Raw genomic sequence first — 25,886 nt, 5'->3', positions numbered from 1 at the left:
TGAGGCAGAGACAAGGAAGAATTAGAATCTGATCTCACACGAGAGATAACAAAGATTCATCTGTAACAGAGGCTCAGGAAGCTAACCAACTAAGATCAACACTGCGGCGTGGAATCAAGGTCAGGCAGGAGCTTATAAAGGAGAGGTCTTCTGATAAGAGGATTAGGAACAGGTGTGCAGGAAGGTTCCAGCTCCAGAAGACCCACAGCGCATCCTGCTGGAGACAGGGGGTAATCTCCAGTTCCCCACAGTAACTCCAACCCTAAGGGAAAAACAAAGAGAGCAGAAGAGGATCCTCGGCGCCCTCTGGTGGGCAAGCCTGAGGATCCCAACACTTCCAAATTAAATTGCTATTTTGGATCTGTCTAAAGATCTACCAAGCAAAGTATAACACAGAAGTTAAAACCCCTTCACACTACATAAAATCTGGTGCCTGTGAAGAACGCTCTTCAGCATAAATAAGACATTCTCAATTTAGGCTCATGAATGTTCATAAAGGCCAGTATTCCAAAAACATTTGCCATCGTATTGAATATAGCTAGATGAAGAGACAGCCATAAATTTAATAGCAATAAACGGGATGTTTTTTAATGTGGCAAGATTGCTGTTCCTCTCAACTTTGAACCGAATAAAGAGTAGAAAACCTGCCCACCCAGTCTCTTTTGAGCTTTTTAAGCTTCCTGTCTGATAAATGGCTCTTGTAACTGTGCAATATCAATTTTAATTTTTTTAAGTACAACTAAATCACTTTTATTTATATAGTGCTGTTTAAATCTTTGATATTAAATTTCACAACCTTTAATGGACCCCAAATTAAACTTGGCTATAATAAAGGTAATCCACTACAGCCATAATAAACACATTCCTCTCCATGTTTGTGTCTGTCTGATAAATAAGTAGCAATACTTTTTACTTTATTGTGGGGGGAAGGAAAAAAGGAACTTCAATTAACACACATGTTTGTAAAGATTCTCAGTCATCCAGATCATAATAATTGTAAAAAAAAGTTAAAAATAAATCCACTGGACTTTGTTTCCAAGTTTGAAGATGTTTTGCTTCACAGGCATTTCCATTCACATTTGTAATTGAAAAGCTTCTTGGATGGGAAGTGAAACGCCTTCAAACCTGGAAACAAAGTCCAGTGGATTATTTTTTACTTTTTTGGAACATTTAACACACACCACTCTGCTCAGTAACCAGCATAACATCCTGACAACCAAACACAAACTTAAAGTGTTGATTCAAAGATGCTTGTATTGCCTTATTCCTAAACCTGTAAGCACCCACAAAAGTTTCTAAAGCAAAACCAAAGCTTCCCGATCCCACTTAGGAGAAGCAATTTTGCAAGACATATCCTCTTGGCAACCCAGGTGTGTGGGTGTTTTTATTTGAGAACAAAAAAGTGGCTACACAGAGGTCACAAAAGGTTAAAAATGGTTAGTTACAACACGCATCTGGGTGGTAATGTTGAAAATGTTTGTGTGACTGATAGATGTTTCTTTGTATAGGTTGCGAGAATGAGAGAGCGATTCACATCAATGACCAACAGACAGCAGGTAAGATTTTTTTCAGCCATGAGCTATGCTGTCTCTGCTTTTTCTCATAGTAGCTTGATCAGGTCTTTTCCTGTTTAGCTGTGACACCATCCAAGAGAGAAAAATAAGCCGTGCTGCTGCCATCAACACCTTTTTTTATAGATGTTCGAACTCTGCCTCTTTTTCCGTGTAGTCCTGTTTCTCTGACTATGACTAACTGGATGTGTTCTGTTCGTGTTCTGACGTGGGGGCTGGCTATGAGCTCGTCTGCCTGGCTGTGTGTTATCTGGATGGGGCTGCCTGTGGAGCTGGTTAAAAGTTGCCTTTAGTATCTCTGTTTCTTTCTGAATGTATGTTTCTGTGTCCTTGGACCCCTGTTGGCCTCTGCAGTTGGCCGCTCACACTGAGTCTGGTTCTGCTGGAGGTTTCTTCCTGTTAAAAGGGAGGTTTTTCCTCTCCACTGTCACTACAAGCATGCTTGGTGTGAGGGATTTCCTTTGAGTCAAGGAGTTGATGCAATCATAAAAGTCCAGTATTCCAAAAACATTTGCCATCGTATTGAATATAGCTAGATGAAGAGACAGCCATAAATTTAATAGCAATAAACGGGATGTTTTTTAATGTGGCAAGATTGCTGTTCCTCTCAACTTTGAACCGAATAAAGAGTAGAAAACCTGCCCACCCAGTCTCTTTTGAGCTTTTTAAGCTTCCTGTCTGATAAATGGCTCTTGTAACTGTGCAATATCAATTTTAATTTTTTTAAGTACAACTAAATCACTTTTATTTATATAGTGCTGTTTAAATCTTTGATATTAAATTTCACAACCTTTAATGGACCCCAAATTAAACTTGGCTATAATAAAGGTAATCCACTACAGCCATAATAAACACATTCCTCTCCATGTTTGTGTCTGTCTGATAAATAAGTAGCAATACTTTTTACTTTATTGTGGGGGGAAGGAAAAAAGGAACTTCAATTAACACACATGTTTGTAAAGATTCTCAGTCATCCAGATCATAATAATTGTAAAAAAAAGTTAAAAATAAATCCACTGGACTTTGTTTCCAAGTTTGAAGATGTTTTGCTTCACAGGCATTTCCATTCACATTTGTAATTGAAAAGCTTCTTGGATGGGAAGTGAAACGCCTTCAAACCTGGAAACAAAGTCCAGTGGATTATTTTTTACTTTTTTGGAACATTTAACACACACCACTCTGCTCAGTAACCAGCATAACATCCTGACAACCAAACACAAACTTAAAGTGTTGATTCAAAGATGCTTGTATTGCCTTATTCCTAAACCTGTAAGCACCCACAAAAGTTTCTAAAGCAAAACCAAAGCTTCCCGATCCCACTTAGGAGAAGCAATTTTGCAAGACATATCCTCTTGGCAACCCAGGTGTGTGGGTGTTTTTATTTGAGAACAAAAAAGTGGCTACACAGAGGTCACAAAAGGTTAAAAATGGTTAGTTACAACACGCATCTGGGTGGTAATGTTGAAAATGTTTGTGTGACTGATAGATGTTTCTTTGTATAGGTTGCGAGAATGAGAGAGCGATTCACATCAATGACCAACAGACAGCAGGTAAGATTTTTTTCAGCCATGAGCTATGCTGTCTCTGCTTTTTCTCATAGTAGCTTGATCAGGTCTTTTCCTGTTTAGCTGTGACACCATCCAAGAGAGAAAAATAAGCCGTGCTGCTGCCATCAACACCTTTTTTTATAGATGTTCGAACTCTGCCTCTTTTTCCGTGTAGTCCTGTTTCTCTGACTATGACTAACTGGATGTGTTCTGTTCGTGTTCTGACGTGGGGGCTGGCTATGAGCTCGTCTGCCTGGCTGTGTGTTATCTGGATGGGGCTGCCTGTGGAGCTGGTTAAAAGTTGCCTTTAGTATCTCTGTTTCTTTCTGAATGTATGTTTCTGTGTCCTTGGACCCCTGTTGGCCTCTGCAGTTGGCCGCTCACACTGAGTCTGGTTCTGCTGGAGGTTTCTTCCTGTTAAAAGGGAGGTTTTTCCTCTCCACTGTCACTACAAGCATGCTTGGTGTGAGGGATTTCCTTTGAGTCAAGGAGTTGATGCAATCAGCTGGCTTTCCTTAAATAGAAAACTTTGAATCAATTTGACTGTATGATCTGGCTGTATTGAAAAGTGCCTTGACATTACATGTCTTGTGAATTGGCGCGATATAAATAAACTAAATTGAATTGAATTAAATTTACTTTATGGCTTAGGAGAAAACAGTAGTCATCAAGTCATGTTTCAATAAAAAGCATAGCTATTTCACGTTACCACCTAAAAGATTTATTAATGAAGGGGATTTAGAATGGATTATAAAATAGATTTAAGTAATGCTTAAAAAGCTTTTTTTTCTTTATAGTTTTAAATTTTCCTTTATTTTGGGAATAAATTTTTTATTTCGGACACCGAAAAATTCGGACCAGATGTTTGGAGGCCCCCCACAACGGGGGGATCTTGGTTTTGGTTTTTCATTTACTTAGATTTGGTTAAGACTCCTCAGGGTTTTTGATCCATTATAATGTGGAAATACTTTTTGTTAGGAAATTTAAAACCCTTGCCTGGGCAAATTTTAGTTAAAGGGCCAAAGTAGTGTAAGACTGACGTTTGGATCATGCTTTCAAAAAGCATAAAATATTCTCCACCAGCTGTCTGGAATGTTGTTGGGGCTAAGCCCCTCTGCCCCGCAAAAGCATAAAAACAGGTGTTGGGTTTTTGGTTTTTTTTGGGTTTTGGGGGGTTTTTTGTTTTTTTTTTTTGGAAAAAAAAAAAATTTGGCAACACAGGGGTCCAAAAAAGGGTTTTTAAAAAAAGGGTTAGTTTCAACCCCTCATCGGGGTGGTAATTTTTGAAAAGGTTTGTTTTTGGACTAAATAGAGGGGTTTTTTTGGGGAAAAATAGGTTGCCAAAAATGGGGGAAGACCCCGTTTAAAACACCCAAGGGGGACCAAAAAGCCCCTAGGGAAAATTTTTTTTTAAAATAATTAAATTACCCCCCCTTTTTTAAAAAGGGGGAAAAAAGGAAGGCCCTCATCTAAAAAACTTTATTAATAAAGGCTTTTTTAACTAGTTTTAAAAAAAAAAAATGTTTACTCGGGCCCAATGAATTTTTTGAGCCCCAGCTATTCAGAAATTTTTTTGGGCCCCCAAATCAACGATGATCTTGCTGGGTTTTCCACATCACAGGTAGGTTTCCCGGTTTTAAAAGGTTTCCTGAATTTTATTACATCAAAATTTGCAAGTTTTTTTCCAGTTTTTTCCAAATGGGGAGCTCCCCCCAACTTGCAAGCAAAGCGTACCCCTGTTGGCAAGGAGCTCTCTGCAGGGGGTTAGGCCAAGAGATACCTCCCCTGCCGAAAAAAAATCACCTCCCCTTTTCACAAAAATTAAATTAAAAATTTTGAAAAAAAAATGGAATTATTAAACTTTATTTTTAAAATTTTTCCCAATTTCTACAGCATGGGCCCGCAAATTAGGGGGGTTTTTTAGTGGACAAGAAAAAGCACGGGAAAAATCAAGAGTGGGAACAAAAGACAAAATTCAAAAATGCAAAAGGGGTGTCATGATTTTGGGCACTGGATTTGGGTCTTTTTCTTCCACCTGTTTAGCCCCCGGGCCCAAGCCCCCTAATTTTTCCCATACATCGACCCCACCTTTTCCTGTTTTCCCTTAATCAGTTTTGCCTTTTCCCAGCCAAAACGGTCCCCAGAGTATTCGGCGGGTTGAAAGGGAAATTTTAAGTGAACAGGGCATATTTTGATTATCAGATTATGAAAAAGTTTTTGTTTTTCCGGCCCCTTCCCCAAGTATTTTTTTCCCCCCCCTTTCCCTTTGTAGCCTGACAAACCAAAAAAAAATTTGTGAATTAAAAAGTGTAATTTAGTCGGGCCCCCCCCCAAAAATGAACAAAAGGAAAGATTGTTGAAAAGGGAAAAACCCCCCTTGGTTTTTTAAACCCCCAAAGGGTGGGTATGACCATTCTGTTGAAGTACTTCCACTGGGAAAAAAACCCTTTTTTTGGCCCTTTAATTTGAGGTTTTTAATAAAATAAAAGTCATAAATGAAAAAACCCAGATCCCCCAAAGCTTTCCCAAGGGTTTGAGACAGCCAGTGGGGAAAAATTTTTAAAAACCCGTTTATTAACACAAACGGGACAAACCCAATTTGCTGTGGATCTGTGGCTCGGGCGGGCTGCAGGAGGGGGGCGGGGGCCACGGGCCCAAATCTCAGACACTCTGGTTTGGGGGAAAAAACAGGTTAGAAAACTACGTCACTTAACAGAAGAGTTTAAATTAGAGTGAGTCACTTATTTGGTTTAAAAAACTGAATTTGGTGCACTCAGGAAGGGGAAAAATTCGGGGGCTGGGGGATCCATCAAAAGCGTGGGGCGGGTTCAAAGTCCCATGGGGAAACCCAATCCAGTTTCAGCAGAAATGCATTTTGGGAAAGGACGGGGTTTCCCAAGGGCCCTGTACGGGGATCACCCAAAAGGTCAGCCCAAACATAAAACTTTGGAAGAAAAGGTTCAAAGTCCCTTTGCGTCCCCGTCCAGTTTCAGACAGAAACGCACCAAGAGGGGCCCAAACCCAAAGGGCCAGGAGTCCAACTGGGGTTCAGGGGGGCCAGATCGGGCGGGGGACACACAAGGGCCATTTTGGGTGGAGAGTTATGCCAAGAGATCCCCTCCTGGCCGAAAATCCCCCTCGCCTCCCACACTGATGAAATTTGAACAAAAATGGAACTTATAAACATATTCTTAATGTCTCCATATTTCTCATGCATGGGTGCCCGCAATTAGAGGGTTTTAGTGGACAGAATCAGCACGGCAAATCAAGAGTGGGAACGAGACTAATTCAGAAATGCAAAAGAGTGTCATGATCTTGGCACTGGATTTGGGTCATTTCTTCCACCTGCTTAGCTCCGCCAAGCGCTAATTTTCATACATCAGATCCACCTGTTCCTGTTTCCTATATCAGCTGCCTGTTCCCAGCTAACGGTGCCAGAGTATTCGAGCTGTGTAAGAAATTTCTAGTGAACATGCATATTTTGATTATCAGATTATGACAAGTTTTTGCTTCCGGACTTCCAAGTATTGTTTACCCCCGTTCTGTAGCCTGACAAACCAGACTAAATGTGAGATTAAAAGTGTAATTTAGTCTGGCCCCCATAAATGAGACATCGGAAGATTGTTGATAAGAACAACCCCTTGTTTTTCAAACCATGGTGGGTATGATCCATTCTGTTGAAGTACTGTCCACTGGGCAAAAAACCTTTTGGCCTAATTTGAGGATTTTATATATATATAGTCATGAAATGAGACAGATGGGCCCAGTATTCAAGGTGAGACAGCCAGTAGGAAAGTTCAAAACGTTTATTAACACAAACAGGACAGAAGCACACTGCTGTGGATCTGTGGCTCGTGGCTGCTGCAGGAGGGCGGCGGGGCACTGCCCAATCTCAGACACTCTGGTTGTGGGAAAAAAACAGGTTAGTAACTACGATCATCTTAACAGAAGATGATTATTAGAGTGAGTCACTTACTTGGTTTAACTGATTGGTGCACTCAGGAACGGACACATCGGGGGCTGAGGGATCCATCAGAGCGTGAAGGCAGGTTCAGAGTCCCATGCGTTGAGCATCCAGCTCAGACAGAAATGCATTTTGGAGGACAGGTTCAGAGTCATGTACGTCGATCATCCAGGTCAGACAAACATGAACTTTGGAAGACAGGTTCAGAGTCCCGTGCGTCACCGTCCAGCTCAGACAGAAACGCACAGAGAGGCAGAATCCAGCAGGAGTCCAACTGAGGTTCAGGCGGCCAGATCAGGCAGGGACACACAAGGCCAGTGGGTGAGAGTTATGCCAAGAGATACCTGCCTGCCGAGAATCACCTCGCCTCTCACACACTGATGAAATTTGAACAAAAATGGAACTTATAAACATATTCTTAATGTTTCCATATTTCTCATGCATGGGTGCCCGCAACTTGAGGGTTTTAGTGGACAGATCAGCACGGCAAATCAAGAGTGGGAACGAGACTAATTCAGAAATGCACAAGAGTGTCATGATCTTGGCACTGGATTTGGGTCATTTCTTCCACCTGCTTACAGTAGCTCCGCCAAGCGCTAATTTTCATACATCAGATCCACCTGTTCCTGTTTCCTATATCAGCTGCCTGTTCCCAGCTAACGGTGCCAGAGTATTCGAGCTGTGTAAGAAATTTCTAGTGAACATGCATATTTTGATTATCAGATTATGACAAGTTTTTGCTTCCGGACTTCCAAGTATTGTTTACCCCCGTTCTGTAGCCTGACAAACCAGACTAAATGTGAGATTAAAAGTGTAATTTAGTCTGGCCCCCATAAATGAGACATCGGAAGATTGTTGATAAGAACAACCCCTTGTTTTTCAAACCATGGTGGGTATGATCCATTCTGTTGAAGTACTGTCCACTGGGCAAAAAACCTTTTGGCCTAATTTGAGGATTTTATATATATATAGTCATGAAATGAGACAGATGGGCCCAGTATTCAAGGTGAGACAGCCAGTAGGAAAGTTCAAAACGTTTATTAACACAAACAGGACAGAAGCACACTGCTGTGGATCTGCGGCTCATGGCTGCTGCAGGAGGGCGGCGGGGCACTGCCCAATCTCAGACACTCTGGTTGTGGGAAAAAAACAGGTTAGTGACTACGATCATCTTAACAGAAGATGATTATTAGAGTGAGTCACTTACTTGGTTTAACTGATTGGTGCACTCAGGAACGGACACATCCGGGGCTGAGGGATCCATCAGAGCGTGAAGGCAGGTTCAGAGTCCCATGCGTTGAGCATCCAGCTCAGACAGAAATGCACTTTGGAGGACAGGTTCAGAGTCATGTACGTCGATCATACAGGTCAGACAAACATGAACTTTGGAAGACAGGTTCAGAGTCCCGTGCGTCACCGTCCAGCTCAGACAGAAACGCACAGAGAGGCAGAATCCAGCAGGAGTCCAACTAAGGTTCAGGCGGTCAGATCAGGCAGGGACACACAAGGCCAGTGGGTGAGAGGGAACGGAATCAGAAGAGAGAATCACTAGGGAAACGCTAAAACGCTCTCACCAACTCACCAACATCAATATAGACTAAGCTCCCAACCTAACTTTTCTCAAAGTTAGGTTGGGAGCTTAGTCTATATTGATGATGACTTTCTCCTTCATATTGTAGCATTTTGCCAGCAAGTAATTCATGCTGAAACCAAGGTCCAGCAACGATGCTCTTCGTTTATGCAATGCAAAATCCCAAGATATATATGCTTGTTCCTTTATATTCAACTGGTGAAACATGCTTCCGATGATGCCAATGTTCACACTTAGAGCTGCAACCTCCAGAACATAATGTTAGCTTAGTCTGAACAGACTACTTACATAAACAACGCTCTTTCACACAAAATTTGGATAAAATGGTGATGTTTTCCCTATCTTGACAGTACCCAGCAGCCCTTGCTGCTACTCAAGCCTCACAGGACATTATAGTGACTGCCTGAGTGACTGGTGAAAAAAGTAGAAATAGAGCTTGGACTGACTGACACAAAGCTACTGACTGTAAACAGATAATCGTGACCTATTATGTAGGCCTAAAGTTCAGAAGTCACGTTTATCTTAATTAACAGTTATTAAACACAATTATATCTTATTGAATTATCTCTTTTTATCACCAGTTACCATTGTAGAAAAGCTTTCTGCAGCAGTTTGTCATCTATTTTGGAAACAGGAGATGAGCCCCTGGTCTATTGTGCCACGTGGCTTGAGAAACCTGTTTAAAGACTTACTTTTATTTATTTACTTATTATCTAGGTAGGACATACATGTCTTTCTAATCTTATTTTAATTTTATTCTTATATCATATTTGTACTTACAATTTTATTTTTCTCTCCTCGGTAACCGATTGCACTGCCAGAAAAAATGTCGCGCAAGGGATTAATAATATAATTGTGATTCTGATTCAGCAACTCCTTTTGCAGAATTCAAATGAGCCATTTTAATCTAGATTAAACCCATGATTACAGTGAGATTAATCTAGATTTTTTTTCAATTATCTATGCCGTATGACTGATAGATGTTTCTGTTTGTAGGTTTCCAGAATGAGAGAGCGATTCACATCAATGACCAACAGACAGCAGGTAAGATTTTTTTTCAGCCGTGGCTATGCTCTCTCTGCTTTTTCTCATAGTAGCTTGATCTGGTCTGTTCCCTTTTAGATGTGACACCATCCAAGAGAGAAAAATAAGCTGTGCTGCTGCCATCAACACCTTTGTTTATAGATGTTCGAACTCTGCCTCTTTTTCTGTGTAGTCCTGTTTCGCTGACTATGACTAACTGGATGTGTTCTGTTCGTGTTCTGACGTGGGGGCTGGCTATGAGCTCTTCTGCCTGGCTGTGTGTTATCTGGATGGGGCTGCCTGTGGAGCTGGTTGAAAGTTGAAAGTAGTATCTCTGCTTCTTTCTGAATGTATGTTTCTGTGTCCTTGGACCCCTGTTGGCCTCTGCAGTTGGCCGCTCACACTGAGTCTGGTTCTGCTGAAGGTTTCTTCCTGTTAAAAGGGAGGTTTTTCCTCTCCACTATCACTACAAGCATGCTTGGTGTGAGGGATTTCCTTTGAGTAAAGGAGTTGATGCAATCAGCTGGTTTTTCCTTAAATAGAAAACTTTGAATCAATTTGACTGTATGATCTGGCTGTATTGAAAAGTGCCTTGACATTACATGTCTTGTGAATTGGCGCCATATAAATAAACTAAATTGAATTAAATTTGCTTTAGCTCTTAGGAGAAAACAGTAGTCATCAAGTCATGTTTCAATAAAAAGCATAGCTGCCCACTATTTCACGTTACCACCTAAAAGATTTATTAATGAAGGATATGAGACTGGATTCATAAAATAGATCAAGTAATGCTTAAAATGCTTCTTTTCTTTATAGTTAATTGTCCTCATTTTGGGAATATATAAATGTTTATACAGGACACCGAAGATTTTAGACCAGATGTTCAGCAGCGCTCCATCAACGGTGATCTTGTTGGTTCTACATCACAGGTAAGATTTGGTTAAGACTCCTCATGTTTTAGATCCATTATAATATGCAAATACTTTTTGTTAGACTAAAGACCCTTGCCTGACAAATTTTAGTTCAGGTCCAAAGTAGTGCAAGACTTACGATAGGATCATGCTTTCAACAGTCATAAAATATTCTCCACCAGCTGCTCATGACTGTTGTTGAGCTAAGCCCCTCTGCTGCAACAGCATAAAAACAGTAACTAAGTAGCCCAAGCAGTAACTACCTTTTACAACCAACAAATAGTTAGGGACTGACATTTATCTGTTTCACAACTTACACCGAGTATCCGAGCTAGAAAGATCTTAGAGACTAGGAAAAATAAGTCCCTATATAGCCTTTTTTAAATATATTTGTGCTAAGGGAACTCTTATAACCTCCAAATAATTCAAATACCATGCACAAGGACAATTTTACCAATATAAATGAAATCAACAGTGGAAAATACTTAAGTAATTGAATGTCCGCAAATTTTTTAGAGTTTCATATTCTTTTTTAATTAGTGATAATTTAACAGGGATAAGTATCCCATCTCAATAATTATCAGGACGTTGCTACAGTGGGGTCAAGCAGGGATGGACCTGAGCCGCACCAACACTCGGTTGTGCTTTGATGGTTAGGAAGTTTGATTTATATATTTATATTTTCTGTTTGATGGTTGTTGAAATCAGACAGAAACTCTGATCTTTCAACTTCAAGTGGCAGGTGAGGTTTCTTTAACCATGATTCAATTCAATTTATTGCTAAGAAACAAAGCAGAAGTCATGGGATCATAATAAAAAGTATACCAGTTAATTTGTTACCACCTTAAAGACACATTCTTAGGACATAGGAGACTATGTTAGAAAACAGGACTGTTAATGCTTTAAGAAAAACGTTTGATTTTCCTCAGATTAAATAATCTTTCTTACACTTGGAACATAGAATAAAATTAAGATTAAAGACCAGCTGATCAGCATTGATCTATCAAGAATGGTCCTGTTGGTTTTACCTCACAGGAGGGATCTAGTTAATCCTAGGTTTAGTGTTTTTTCTTGGATGGGCTATACCAAAACTGAAATCTCACCCTACTGGAGTGCCACTCCAGACCTTTTGACAAATAATGTCTCTTTGACTCTTTGAAATTTATCTCAGGAACACCAACATTTTCTGTTAAACAGAAACACCTGAAATTAAATAAATTTTACTCAGACATGACAAGAAGCAGAACAAAGTAATAAAATGGATTTAATCGCCAGGGCTTAACCAAAAATATATTGGAATCAGAGATACAGGGAGAGACAGATGCTATCATCATTGTTCATAGAACCTTGTCAAGGCCATCTATGCCTAGGGTCAATAAGTAGGCTTGGAAGGTACTCACTGTCTATCACATGATGAAATGTCTGACTTGAAATCAAGAAGTTAACTATCGCAGTATGGGGTTGTGGGAATATGAATATAATAAATAACCTCTATCCGGTATATGCATCTGCCTCAAGACGCCTTTAAACTGAAGTCCTTCCAAATGAAATTGCTATTTTGGATCTGTCTAAAGATCTACCAAGCAAAGTATAACACAGAAGTTAAAACCCCTTCACACTACATAAAATCTGGTGCTTGTGAAGAAAGCTCTTCAGCATAAATAAGACATTCTCAATTTAGGCTCATGAATGTTCATAAAAGTCCAGTATTCCAAAAACATTTGCCATCGTATTGAATATAGCTAGATGAAGAGACAGCCATAGATTTAATAGCAATAAACGGGATGTTTTTAATGTGGCAAGATTGCTGTTCCTCTCAACTTTGAACCGAATAAAGAGTAGAAAACCTGCCCACCCAGTCTCTTTTGAGCTTTTTAAGCTCCCTCTCTGATAAATGGCTCTTGTAAGTGTGCAATATCTGTTTTTATTTTTTTAAGTACAAATAAATCGCTTTTATTTATATAGTGCTGTTTAAATCTTTGATATTAAATTTCACAACCTTTAATGGACCCCAAATTAAACTTGGCTATAATAAAGGTAATCCACTACAGCCATAATAAACACATTCCTCTCCATGTTTGTGTCCGTCTGATAAATAAGTAGCAATACTTTTTACTTTAATGTTGGAGGAGGGAAAAAAGGAACTTCAATTAACACACATGTTTGTAAAGATTCTCAGTCATCCAGATCATAATAATTGTAAAAAAAAGTTAAAAATAAATCCACTGGACTTTGTTTCCAAGTTTGAAGATGTTTTGGTTCACAGGCATTTCCATTCACATTTGTAATTGAAAAGCTTCTTGGATGGGAATTGAAACGCCTTCAAACCTGGAAACAAAGTCCAGTGGATTATTTTTTAACTTTTTTGGAACATTTAACACACACCACTCTGCTCAGTAACCAGCATAACATCCTGACAACCAAACACAAACTTAAAGTGTTGATTCAAAGATGCTTGTATTGCCTTATTCCTAAACCTGTAAGCCCCCACAACAGTTCCTAAAGCAAAATCAAAGCTTCCCGATCCCACTTAGGAGAAGCAATTTTGCAAGACATATCCTCTTGGCAACCCAGGTGTGTGGGTGTTTTTATTTGAGAACAAAAAAGTGGCTACACAGAGGTCACAAAAGGTTAAAAATGGTTAGTTACAACACTCATCTGGGTGGTAATGTTGAAAATGTTTGTGTGACTAATAGATGTTTCTTTGTATAGGTTGCCAGAATGAGAGAGCGATTCACATCAACGACCAACAGACTGCAGGTAAGATTTTTTAAATAATTAAATTAGCTTTATAGAAGAGGAAAAAGCAGGACTCATCTGAAAACTTTATTAATGAAGCTTGTTAAACTAGATTTAAAAAATAAATTTTTATACAGGTCAATGAAGTTTTGAGACCAGCTATTCAGCAATGCCCCATCAACGATGATCTTGCTGGTTCCACATCACAGGTAGGATTCGGTTAAGGCTCCTGATATTTTAGATACATCATAATTTGCAACATTTTTCAGTTGTTGCAAATGGGAGCTGTCCTACTTGCAGCAAGCTGTAGCCCCTGCAGGCAAGGAGCTCTCTGCAGGTGTTATGCCAAGAGATACCTGCCTGCCGAGAATCACCTCCCCTCTCACACACTGATGAAATTTGAACAAAAATGGAACTTATAAACATATTCTTAATGTTTCCATATTTCTCATGCATGGGTGCCCGCAACTTGAGGGTTTTAGTGGACAGAATCAGCACGGCAAATCAAGAGTGGGAACGAGACTAATTCAGAAATGCACAAGAGTGTCATGATCTTGGCACTGGATTTGGGTCATTTCTTCCACCTGCTTAGCTCCGCCAAGCGCTAATTTTCATACATCAGATCCACCTGTTCCTGTTTCCTATATCAGCTGCCTGTTCCCAGCTAACGGTGCCAGAGTATTCGAGCTGTGTAAGAAATTTCTAGTGAACATGCATATTTTGATTATCAGATTATGACAAGTTTTTGCTTCCGGACTTCCAAGTATTGTTTACCCCCGTTCTGTAGCCTGACAAACCAGACTAAATGTGAGATTAAAAGTGTAATTTAGTCTGGCCCCCATAAATGAGACATCGGAAGATTGTTGATAAGAACAACCCCTTGTTTTTCAAACCATGGTGGGTATGATCCATTCTGTTGAAGTACTGTCCACTGGGCAAAAAACCTTTTGGCCTAATTTGAGGATTTTATATATATATAGTCATGAAATGAGACAGATGGGCCCAGTATTCAAGGTGAGACAGCCAGTAGGAAAGTTCAAAACGTTTATTAACACAAACAGGACAGAAGCACACTGCTGTGGATCTGCGGCTCGTGGCTGCTGCAGGAGGGCGGCGGGGCACTGCCCAATCTCAGACACTCTGGTTGTGGGAAAAAAACAGGTCAGTGACTACGATCATCTTAACAGAATAATAATAATAATAACTATAATAATACATTTTATTTGAAAGCGCCTTATCACAACACCCAAGGACACTGTACAGGCAGATAAAAACATTAAAAACAGGGAGCTAAAAAGTACAAGCATAAAATGCCACAGAAAACAAAACAGCAGGAAGTAAAATAAAACCAAAGGAAGAAAAGGAAGAGAACAATATTGAAGTGATGACTCTAATAATCAGAAGATGATTATTAGAGTGAGTCACTTACTTGGTTTAACTGATTGGTGCACTCAGGAACGGACACATCCGGGGCTGAGGGATCCATCAGAGCGTGAAGGCAGGTTCAGAGTCCCATGCGTTGAGCATCCAGCTCAGACAGAAATGCACTTTGGAGGACAGGTTCAGAGTCATGTACGTCGATCATCCAGGTCAGACAAACATGAACTTTGGAAGACAGGTTCAGAGTCCCGTGCATCACCGTCCAGCTCAGACAGAAACGCACAGAGAGGCAGAATCCAGCAGGAGTCCAACTGAGGTTCAGGGGGTCAGATCAGGCAGGGACACACAAGGCCAGTGGGTGAGAGGGAACGGAATCAGAAGAAAGAATCACTAGGGAAACGCTAAAACGCTCTCACCAACTCACCAACATCAATATAGACTAAGCTCCCAACCTAACTTTTCTCAAAGTTAGGTTGGGAGCTTAGTCTATATTGATGATGACTTTCTCCTTCATATTGTAGCATTTTGCCAGCAAGTAATTCATGCTGAAACCAAGGTCCAGCAACGATGCTCTTCGTTTATGCAATGCAAAATCCCAAGATATATATGCTTGTTCCTTTATATTCAACTGGTGAAACATGCTTCCGATGATGCCAATGTTCACACTTAGAGCTGCAACCTCCAGAACATAATGTTAGCTTAGTCTGAACAGACTACTTACATAAACAACGCTCTTTCACACAAAATTTGGATAAAATGGTGATGTTTTCCCTATCTTGACAGTACCCAGCAGCCCTTGCTGCTACTCCAGCCTCACAGGACATTATAGTGACTGCCTGAGTGACTGGTGAAAAAAGTAGAAATAGAGCTTGGACTGACTGACACAAAGCTACTGACTGTAAACAGATAATCGTGACCTATTATGTAGGCCTAAAGTTCAGAAGTCACGTTTATCTTAATTAACAGTTATTAAACACAATTATATCTTATTGAATTATCTTTTTTTATCACCAGTTACCATTGTAGAAAAGCTTTCTGCAGCAGTTTGTCATCTATTTTGGAAACAGGAGATGAGCCCCTGGTCTATTGTGCCACCTGGCTTGAAAAAGCAGTTTAAAGACTTTTATTTATTTACTTATTATCTAGGTAGGACATACATGTCTTTCTAATCTTATTTTAATTTTATTCTTATATCATATTTGTACTTACAATTTTATTTTTCTCTCCTCTGTAACTGATTGCACTGCCAGAAAAAATGTTGCGCAAGGGATTAATAATATAATTGTGATTCTGATTCAGCAACTCCTTTTGCAGAATTCAAATGAGCCATTTTAATCTAGATTAAACCCATGATTACAGTGAGATTAATCTAGATTTTTTTTCAATTATCTATGCCGTAAGACTGATAGATGTTTCTGTTTGTAGGTTTCCAGAATGAGAGAGCGATTCACATCAATGACCAACAGACAGCAGGTAAGATTTTTTTTCAGCCATGGCTATGCTCTCTCTGCTTTTTCTCATAGTAGCTTGATCTGGTCTGTTCCCTTTTAGCTGTGACACCATCCAAGAGAGAAAAATAAGCCGTGCTGCTGCCATCAACACCTTTGTTTATAGATGTTCAAACTCTGCCTCTTTTTCTGTGTAGTCCTGTTTCGCTGACTATGACTAACTGGATGTGTTCTGACGTGGGGGCTGGCTATGAGCTCTTCTGCCTGGCTGTGTGTTATCTGGATGGGGCTGCCTGTGGAGCTGGTTGAAAGTTGCCTTTAGTATCTCTGCTTCTTTCTGAATGTATGTTTCTGTGTCCTTGGACCCCTGTTGGCCTCTGCAGTTGGCCGCTCACACTGAGTCTGGTTCTGCTGAAGGTTTCTTCCTGTTAAAAGGGAGGTTTTTCCTCTCCACTGTCACTACAAGCATGCTTGGTGTGAGGGATTTCCTTTGAGTCAAGGAGTTGATGCAATCATAAAAGTCCAGTATTCCAAAAACATTTGCCATCGTATTGAATATAGCTAGATGAAGGGTCAGCCATAGATTTAATAGCAATAAACGGGATGTTTTTAATGTGGCAAGATTGCTGTTCCTCTCAACTTTGAACCGAATAAAGAGTAGAAAACCTGCCCACCCAGTCTCTTTTGAGCTTTTTAAGCTCCCTCTCTGATAAATGGCTCTTGTAAGTGTGCAATATCTGTTTTTATTTTTTTAAGTACAAATAAATCGCTTTTATTTATATAGTGCTGTTTAAATCTTTGATATTAAATTTCACAACCTTTAATGGACCCCAAATTAAACTTGGCTTGGTAATCCACTACAGTTATAATAAAGACATTACTCTCCATGTTTTTGTCTGTCTGATAAATAAGTAGCAATACTTTTTACTTTATTGTGGGGGGAGGGAAAAAAGGAACTTCAATTAACACACATGTTTGTAAAGATTCTGTCATGATGGGTCTCAGAACTTAGCCCAAAATGCAGAACACACACGGAGGCTGGGTAAACGTTTAACAGAGTTTATTGTTTGCACAAACACAAGAATCATGTACATTAACTGGAACTGGTCAGGGCTGGTTCACTGGAGTCTGCAGGGATGATAGTTTGATTAGGAGACGAACTGATGAGTTATGAGTCTTAGATTATTCAAATGAATACCTTGAAGGAGTCCGGGTTTCTCTTTGAGAGAGAGGGAACTTATGGATCCAGAGACTGTTTGTTCAGCAGAGTCCAAGAGCTGCTGCAGCGTCTTGCTTCTGACTTTAGGGCAGACCTTGATCTAAGTTTCCAGCTCTTAGCCAAGAGCTGCAGGGGAATCCACATAGGAATCTTCAGGTTTGGCTCACGAGGGCAATCTCGGCAGGTTAAGCTCATCCAGAGCCTCAGGTAGAGACAGGTTTCCTGTGAGGCAAAAAACAAGGGAGAATTAGAATCAGATCTCTCTAAGGAGACAGCAAAGATTCTCTGGTTCAAGGCTCAGGTCGCTAACCAAACTAGGTCAACACTGCAGCGTCGAAGCAAGGTCTGGCAGCAGGTTATATAGGGCAGGTCTCTGATGAGAAGATGCGCCTCAGGTGTGCTGGACGACTCCAGCTCTAGGGAACCCACGGCGCACTCTGCTGGAGGAAGGTGGTACAGCTCCAGATCCCAACAGATTCTCAGTCATCCAGATCATAATAATGGTAAAAAAGTTAAAAATAAATCCACTGGACTTTGTTTCCAAGTTTGAAGATGTTTTGCTTCACAGGCATTTCCATTCACATTTGTAATTGAAATGCTTCTTGGATGGGAAGTGAAACGCCTTCAAACCTGGAAACAAAGTCCAGTGGATTGTTTTTTTTACTTTTTTGGAACATCTAACACACAAAACTCTGCTCAGTAACCAGCATAACATCCTGACAACCAAACACAAACTTAAAGTGTTGATTCAAAGATGCTTGTATTGCCTTATTCCTAAACCTGTAAGCCCCCACAACAGTTCCTAAAGCAAAATCAAAGCTTCCCGATCCCACTTAGGAGAAGCAATTTTGCAAGACATATCCTCTTGGCAACCCAGGTGTGTGGGTGTTTTTATTTGAGAACAAAAAAGTGGCTACACAGAGGTCACAAAAGGTTAAAAATGGTTAGTTACAACACTCATCTGGGTGGTAATGTTGAAAATGTTTGTGTGACTAATAGATGTTTCTTTGTATAGGTTGCCAGAATGAGAGAGCGATTCACATCAACGACCAACAGACTGCAGGTAAGATTTTTTCAATAATTAAATTAGCTTTATAGAAGAGGAAAAAGCAGGACTCATCTGAAAACTTCATTAATGAAGCTTGTTAAACTAGATTTAAAAAATAAATGTTTATACAGGTCAATGAAGTTTTGAGACCAGCTATTCAGCAATGCCCCATCAACGATGATCTTGCTGGTTCCACATCACAGGTAGGATTCGGTTAAGGCTCCTGATATTTTAGATCCATCATAATTTGCAACATTTTTCAGTTGTTGCAAATGGGAGCTGCCCTACTTGCAGCAAGCTGTAGCCCCTGCTGGCAAGGAGCTCTCTGCAGGTGTTATGCCAAGAGATACCTGACTGCCTGCTTGTTAAACTAGATTTTTTAAATCTAGTTTAACAAGCTTCATTAATAAAGTTTTCAGGTGAGTCCTGCTTAACATTTTTCTGAATTAAGAGCTATTAAACACAGTTATATCTTACTGAATTATTTTTTTTTATCACCAGTTACCATGTAGAAAAGCTTTCTGCAGCAGTTTGTCATCTATTTTGGAAACAGGAGATGAGTCCCTGGTCTATTGTGCCACCTGGCTTCAGAAACCTGTTCAAAGACTTACTTTTATTTATTTATTCTATTTATTTTATTCTAATATCATATTTGTACTTACAATTTTATTTTTCTCTCCTCGGTAACCGATTGCACTGCAAGAAAAAATTTCCCGCAAGGGATTAATAATATAATTGTGATTCTGATTCAGCAACTCCTTTGGCAGAATTCAAATGAGCCATTTTAATCTAGATTAAGCCCAAGATTACAGTGAGATTATTCTAGATTTTAAAAAAATTATCTATGCCCTATGACTGATAGATGTTTCTGTTTGTAGGTTTCCAGAATGAGAGAGCGATTCACATCAATGATCAACAGACAGCAGGTAAGATTTTTTTTTCAGCCATGAGCTATGCTCTCTCTGCTTTTTCTCATAGTAGCTTGATCTGGTCTGTTCCCTTTTAGATGTGACACCATCCAAGAGAGAAAAATAAGCCGTGCTGCTGCCATCAACACCTTTTTTTATAGATGTTCGAACTCTGCCTCTTTTTCCGTGTAGTCCTGTTTCTCTGACTATGACTAACTGGATGTGTTCTGTTCGTGTTCTGACGTGGGGGCTGGCTATGAGCTCTTCTGCCTGGCTGTGTGTTATCTGGATGGGGCTGCCTGTGGAGCTGGTTGAAAGTTGAAAGTAGTATCTCTGCTTCTTTCTGAATGTATGTTTCTGTGTCCTTGGACCCCTGTTGGCCTCTGCAGATGGCCGCTCAAACTGAGTCTGGTTCTGCTGGAGGTCTCTTCCTGTTAAAAGGGAGTTTTTTTCTCTCCACTGTCACTACAAGCATGCTTGGTGTGAGGGATTTCCCTTTGAGTAAAGGAGTTGATGCAATCAGCTGGTTTTCTTTAAATAGAAAACTTTGAAACAACTTGACTGTATGATCTGGCTGTATTGAAAAGTCCCTTGACATTACATGTCTTGTGAATTGGCACCATATAAATAAACTGAATTGAATTGAATTCAATTTGCTTTAGCTCTTAGGAGAAAACAGTAGTCATCAAGTCATGTTTCAATAAAAAGCATAGCTACCCACTATTTCAGGTTACCACCTAAAAGATTTATTAATGAAGCATATGAGACTGGATTCATAAAATAGATCAAGTAATGCTTAAAAGGCTTCTTTTCTTTATAGTTAATTGTCCTCATTTTGGGAATAAATAAATGTTTATACAGGACACCGAAGATTTTAGACCAGATGTTCAGCAGCGCTCCATCAACGGTGATCTTGTTGGTTCTACATCACAGGTAAGATTTGGTTAAGGCTCCTCATGTTTTAGATCCATTATAATATGCAAATACTTTTTGTTAGACTTAAGACCCTTGCCTGACAAATTTTAGTTCGGGACAAAAGTAGTGTAAGACTTATGATAAGATCACGCTTTTAACAGTCCTATAATATTCTCCACCAGCTGCTCGTGACTGTTGTCGAGCTAAGCCCCTCTGCTGCAACAGCATCAACATAGTAACTAAGTAGCTCAAACAGTAACTACTAGGGGTGTAAATCACATCCATCATGGCGATTCGATTCAGTATCGATTTCCTGACCCAACGATTCGATTATTTTCGATACTTAAGAATACACCACGATTCGATTCGATTCGATTAATCGATTAATTTTTTTTTTATTATTATTATTTTTTTTTTTTTTACACCTTACAGGCTAAACAAAGTTTCAAGTTTGAAATAAATCAATGAAAGCTGTAATATCGTTATGCATTTTCTTTAGAAACAACAGCAAATAACAGAAGTAGAACAGTTGCATCAAAAAATACTGCAAAAATACTGCACAATATCAGTGTAATGAGTTCAATGCAATACCTCGGCTCCAGAGAAACTGTCCAACATATTTTTTTAGAATTTAATAAATATACTCAGGAAAGAGAGATGTTGTGTAGAGAGTTAGACAGGAATAAAAGTAAACTAGATATAAGGGAATTGTTTCAAAGGTCATCTGGGGATGTAGTTTTTGGTAGTATTTTTAATTTTCTAAGAAGAACGGGTATTTTAGGGAGAATATAATAGTTTGTCTGGTCCATACTCCATTCTGGAAGGTGGCGGTAATGCACCTATAAGTTGTTTGCCAACCGCCATTAAAAAAAAGAAGAAGAAGAAGGCTCCAGAGTGTTGACGTCACCGCCCCTTGAGAGACGCTCGCTGCTCCTCTCCCAGATTGTAGCTGACCGCAAACAGTGCACCAGACAGGAGGCCGGCTTGTTTTGTTTTTATGACCGAAATTGCGGAAAACAACTCGTGAAGTTTGACCCGCTAGAAGAGCGAGGTGCGCGAGAACGCTGGGAGCCTTTTTCCAGCTTAATCTCTGCTCTTTTTTCCCTCCGTCGTCGGACTAAACTCGCCCCCACTTCCTCGCCGCCTCGGCCGTATCTAGACCCACAGCGTGTAGCTCAGACCACGCTTCAATATTGAGCATAATTTAAAAATGTCTGTGTGAAGCTTGCTGCAACAAACTGCTGTAAGAGTATAACCAGGAAGCGCGGTAGGAGGGCAAAATAGGTTTAGCGGCACCGCAGGGAGGGAGGAGAGTTACGCCCAGGAGCAAATGGATAAAAATAGACCGGAGGAAAAAAAAAAACATTAATCGATTATCTTGCGGACGTGTCGATGCATCGGATTGTCGGCTTTTGGATCGATGCATCGATACAAAACGATTATTATTTACACCCCTAGTAACTACCCTTTACAACCAACAAATAGTTAAGGGCTGACATTTATCTATTAGTCCCTATATAGCGTTTTTTTAATATATTTTTGCTAAGGGAACTCTTATAACCTCCAAATAATTCACATACCATGCACAAGGACAATTTTACCAATATAAATGAAATCAACAGTCGCAATACTTAAGTAATTGAATGTCCACAAATTCTTTAGAGTTTCATATTCTTTTTTAATTAGTGATAATTTAACAGGGATAAGTATCCCATCTCAATAATTATCAGGACAGTTGCTACACTGGAGTCAAGCAGGGATGGACCTGAGCCGCACCAACACTCGGTTGTGCTTTGATGGTTAGGAAGTTTGATTTATATATTTATATTTTCTGTTTGATGGTTGTTGAAATCAGACAGAAACTCTGATCTTTCAACTTCAGGTGGCAGGTGAGGTTTCTTTAACCATGATTCAATTTAGCCACATGTATTAAGGACCGTATGTGATGAAAGTTATTGCATACAATTACAAACTATTTTCCTTTCTTTTTTTGTATTTGCAGCAGAATTTGCGAACATCATCCAATTCTGAAGGTTCTGCAGAGTCAGCTCCAAATGGGTCAAGCAGCCAGGCATAATAGATTGCCATATGTAAGACAGTGGCTAAGAATTTTGCCACTTGTTTTTTTATCTTTTTTTTCTTTGATTGTGAACAGTTCTATTATGATAAATCAATCAATCTCAGCTAAGTTAACTAGATATTGTATAAATTAAGTGAAGATATAGAAAAAAAAGTTCAGATACTGCAAAACCTTCAAAAAGCAAAAGTCCTATTCGACAGGGGCATGGTGTGAGCATTTTTACATTCAGTGCCAGAATTTCACAACGAAAATGGCTACCAAAAAGTCAGTCGTAATCAGAGGTTTAGTAAACCGAATATTTTCTGTATTTGACCCTTTCTTTTGAAAGTTGATGGAAATATCTGAATGCCATTGGTCATTTTGACTGATAGCAATTCACACCCTCACCACTTGGGCCAGAACGGTGTTCTAATTAGATTTTTCAACCAGATTTTCTACCGCTAATGCAAACCCTTGCTGTAAAAGGAAACCCCTCATTTTGTCAACTTCTGACCACCTCATTTGGTAAACATTTCCCAGATTTTCATAATTTGATTGAAGGGCTTGTAATTCCATTCTCCATGGTGGTGGCAGAGCTCAGATTCAGCCTTGAGAATAACATAAAAAGAGTAATGAGAAGTTGTTTGAGGCAAACGTCCAAAACCTTTTGACAGCCTCTGCAGGAATCCAACTTGAGACATTTAACGCCTCTGATCACGTCGGGTCACTTATATTCTACTGCTCTCAGGTTTCAGTTTATCATTCACACAGGTAAGGAGAATTGTTTGCTCCCAGGGGAGAAATAAACAGTTTCTGCAGAAACTGTTTTGTGTTTAACTTAACCTTTTTGGCAAAAAAGACAATTAATGTTTATGTAAAAAAAGCATGAAATTAAAGTATGAATTTTTGCAAAATTTTTATTAATAGGTCATTCAGAATACAGAGTTAAACCAATTAATTATTATTAGTAGAAGGATTAGAACTGTAATTTGCTTACTTGCCAGGGTTCTTGGTCTTTTACAGCCAGGGTTAGACTCCTTGACGGGCTGTTTAATATCCAGTTGTCAGCACCAGTTTAGTAATTAGACCAGGGGTTGGTAACCCAAACTGTTTAAAGAGCCAAATTGGACAATAAAAACAAATCTGTCTAGAGCTGCAAATATGTAAAAGTGTTATATAGGCCTTGTATTGCAACACTGGCTGTAAGTGTATTAGCCCACTATAAAAAATTACTATCTGAGCTTTAATAAACAATAAACATTCGTGATTGAATGCTTATCCTTGAGCAAATGTCACATCATGTGACTACTCTGCTGGACGACATTTGGTGCTTTAAGTTTAAGAACGCTCTCACAACATGGAGTTCACTGCTCACAGTTTCACAGCTGTTTCATCTCCCTTCACCGTGCAGTTTGTATGTATTAGGTTTTGTTGCATTGATGAAATTATTGAAACACCAAAGAAAGTTCACATACCTGCTTTAAAGTGCAACCTGTTCTACCTGTGGATGGTTTTCTATGCTTGCAACAAAACTAGGAGTAGAAGTAGAGTTCTGTTCTACTTCTTAAATCTATCTATGCACTCCTCTGGAGTACTGCAATCGCACTTTTCTCTCACTCTCCATATTTAGCATGCGTTCCCTAGAAACACCTTTCTGAATTACTCTTTTTATTACTTGACAACTTTTCATTACAAAGCAAACATGCAGACAATCCTTCTGCATTGGTAATGAAAGCCAGTGATTTGGTCCCTTGTTGTTTGAATCCTCTTTTCTCATCAGCTACTGTATCTTCCTTTTTTCCCCTTTGGGATTAATGGCCCAAGACACACCCGCCCTTTTGTATACAACAGCCACTTCCTCGCACCAACCCCGGCTAAAATGTGTGTTTTAGGCTATGAGACAAATCTTCATTGACAGAAATGTTTACTTTTATGGTTTAAATTATACACATTTTTACAGCATTGGAAAACATAATTAATGTTTGTTTTAACTCCTGCACTCCATATTGTTTCTCCACAAAGCAACAAATAAAAATTATTATTTATTTTTTTTATTCCAGGGAGCTGCAAGGGTGTTATTAAAGAGCCACATGCAGCTCTAGAGCTGTGGGTTGCTGACCTCTGAATTAGGCTAGGTTGTCAGCAGATGTATTAATCCCCAAACTTTCTCTGTTTATTTGAATTTTACTGAGAGAAGGGTGACTCTGACCTGAGTGATAAATTGATTACTGCATAATAAACAAAAACTACTACAGCTTAAAATATTGATGTTTTTATTTTTTAAAAGCCAGGATTTAAGCAAATCTAACACCTATGCACACAGTACACACTACTGGAAAAATAAAGCACAAAGTAGATAAAACAAATAATTTTGGAAATAGGGTGAAAGGGGATCTAAAAGTCCATTCAAAGAATTTTTCAGGGAATGTCCAAGTTAAGCTAGATGCAATAATGCATTCAGTGATGTCTGTTCAAAACAGCAGGAGGTATATGTAAATAACAATTAATGCAGAGATTTAAATGCAATTAAACAATGTTGTTTCATTCAACTTTCAATGGGTAGTGATGATGGGTCACAAATGCATTAAATAATACAGTATTGATGCAAGAGTTTTAAGAACAAAGGGGAACGCCGTTTTTTTTTACATTGGGCCCTTGATTTTATGTTATTACATCATGTTCTACTCATCCATATGAGTTTTATGTCATTTGGAGCTGTGCTGAAGATATTCGGATGACGTCATACACACTCCGCTTTGTTTAAAAAAAATCTCAATATCATAAAAATATAACCGCAGATGTGTGGGGGAAAGTGATTCAACTACATGTTATGATGCTGGCATACCGTAAAGAATACATTATGAACAGTTTAGTTTGTGCCTTCAACTCGTTGCCCATAGGAAGACGTTACTTGGATATAACCTAACGGAATATCTTCAGAATGGCTCCAAATGACACAAAACTCATATGGGTGAGTAGAACATGATGTAATAACGTAAAATCAAGGGCCCAACGTAAAAAAAAAAAAACGGCATTCCTCTTTAAGACTCAGCTGGAGGTTGGTGCTCTGCTGAGACAAAGAGTCATGGAACCACAAGGTGGTGGCCCTTACTATATGGTCAAATGAGATGGAGTTAACAGTGCTGGGAGCACAATGGGTCTTAAAACTTATAAAATATCTGTACCTACACCACGTGGCCACAATGAGCCATCAAAAAGGGCTCACAATGCTATCAGTTCACTTTTAGCACATTAAACTTCAGGACAAATGAGAAAGAGAGGAAAAACAAAAATAATCCATTCACACTTTCATTCACACACACTTCATAAAACCGGTGTTCTGTTTAGTACTCTTTAAGATGAACCATCAGCTTTCAAAATCAAGTGTCTCTATAAAATGCATGGAAAACCTAATTAACTACACTCATCCAAGCTAAAGCCCCTTAACCGATCATCAGATGGTGATAAATGGAAGGAGGTTTTACTATGTGTTGACTGGATGGGAGATGGGATGGGAGAAGGGTCCAGCATATGGTTCCGATCTGATCCAGTCCACAAACCAG

At 39.4% G+C, this 25,886-nt stretch overlaps 1 protein-coding gene across 1 annotated transcript in view; it reads left to right on the top strand.

Annotated features, from left to right (window-relative positions):
• LOC119784487 overlaps positions 1-25,262 on the top strand; it is a 71,077-nt gene extending 45,815 nt beyond the window's left edge. Inside the window, exons 10-17 of the mRNA XM_038286544.1 lie at positions 13,320-13,367; positions 13,484-13,555; positions 16,152-16,199; positions 18,409-18,456; positions 18,573-18,644; positions 19,320-19,367; positions 20,211-20,282; positions 22,267-25,262. Coding sequence (XP_038142472.1) covers positions 13,320-13,367; positions 13,484-13,555; positions 16,152-16,199; positions 18,409-18,456; positions 18,573-18,644; positions 19,320-19,367; positions 20,211-20,282; positions 22,267-22,341 — 483 coding nt within the window. The 3' untranslated portion in view covers positions 22,342-25,262. The remainder of the gene's footprint in view (positions 1-13,319; positions 13,368-13,483; positions 13,556-16,151; positions 16,200-18,408; positions 18,457-18,572; positions 18,645-19,319; positions 19,368-20,210; positions 20,283-22,266) is intronic.
• Positions 25,263-25,886: the final 624 nt, after the last annotated feature.

The sequence above is a fragment of the Cyprinodon tularosa genome, unplaced genomic scaffold, assembly GCF_016077235.1.
Source record: "Cyprinodon tularosa strain WSP-4 unplaced genomic scaffold, ASM1607723v1 ctg228, whole genome shotgun sequence".
NCBI lineage: Eukaryota > Metazoa > Chordata > Actinopteri > Cyprinodontiformes > Cyprinodontidae > Cyprinodon > Cyprinodon tularosa.
The sequence above is the reverse complement of the archived record's forward strand: the minus strand, read 5'-3'. Positions and strand labels throughout refer to the sequence as shown.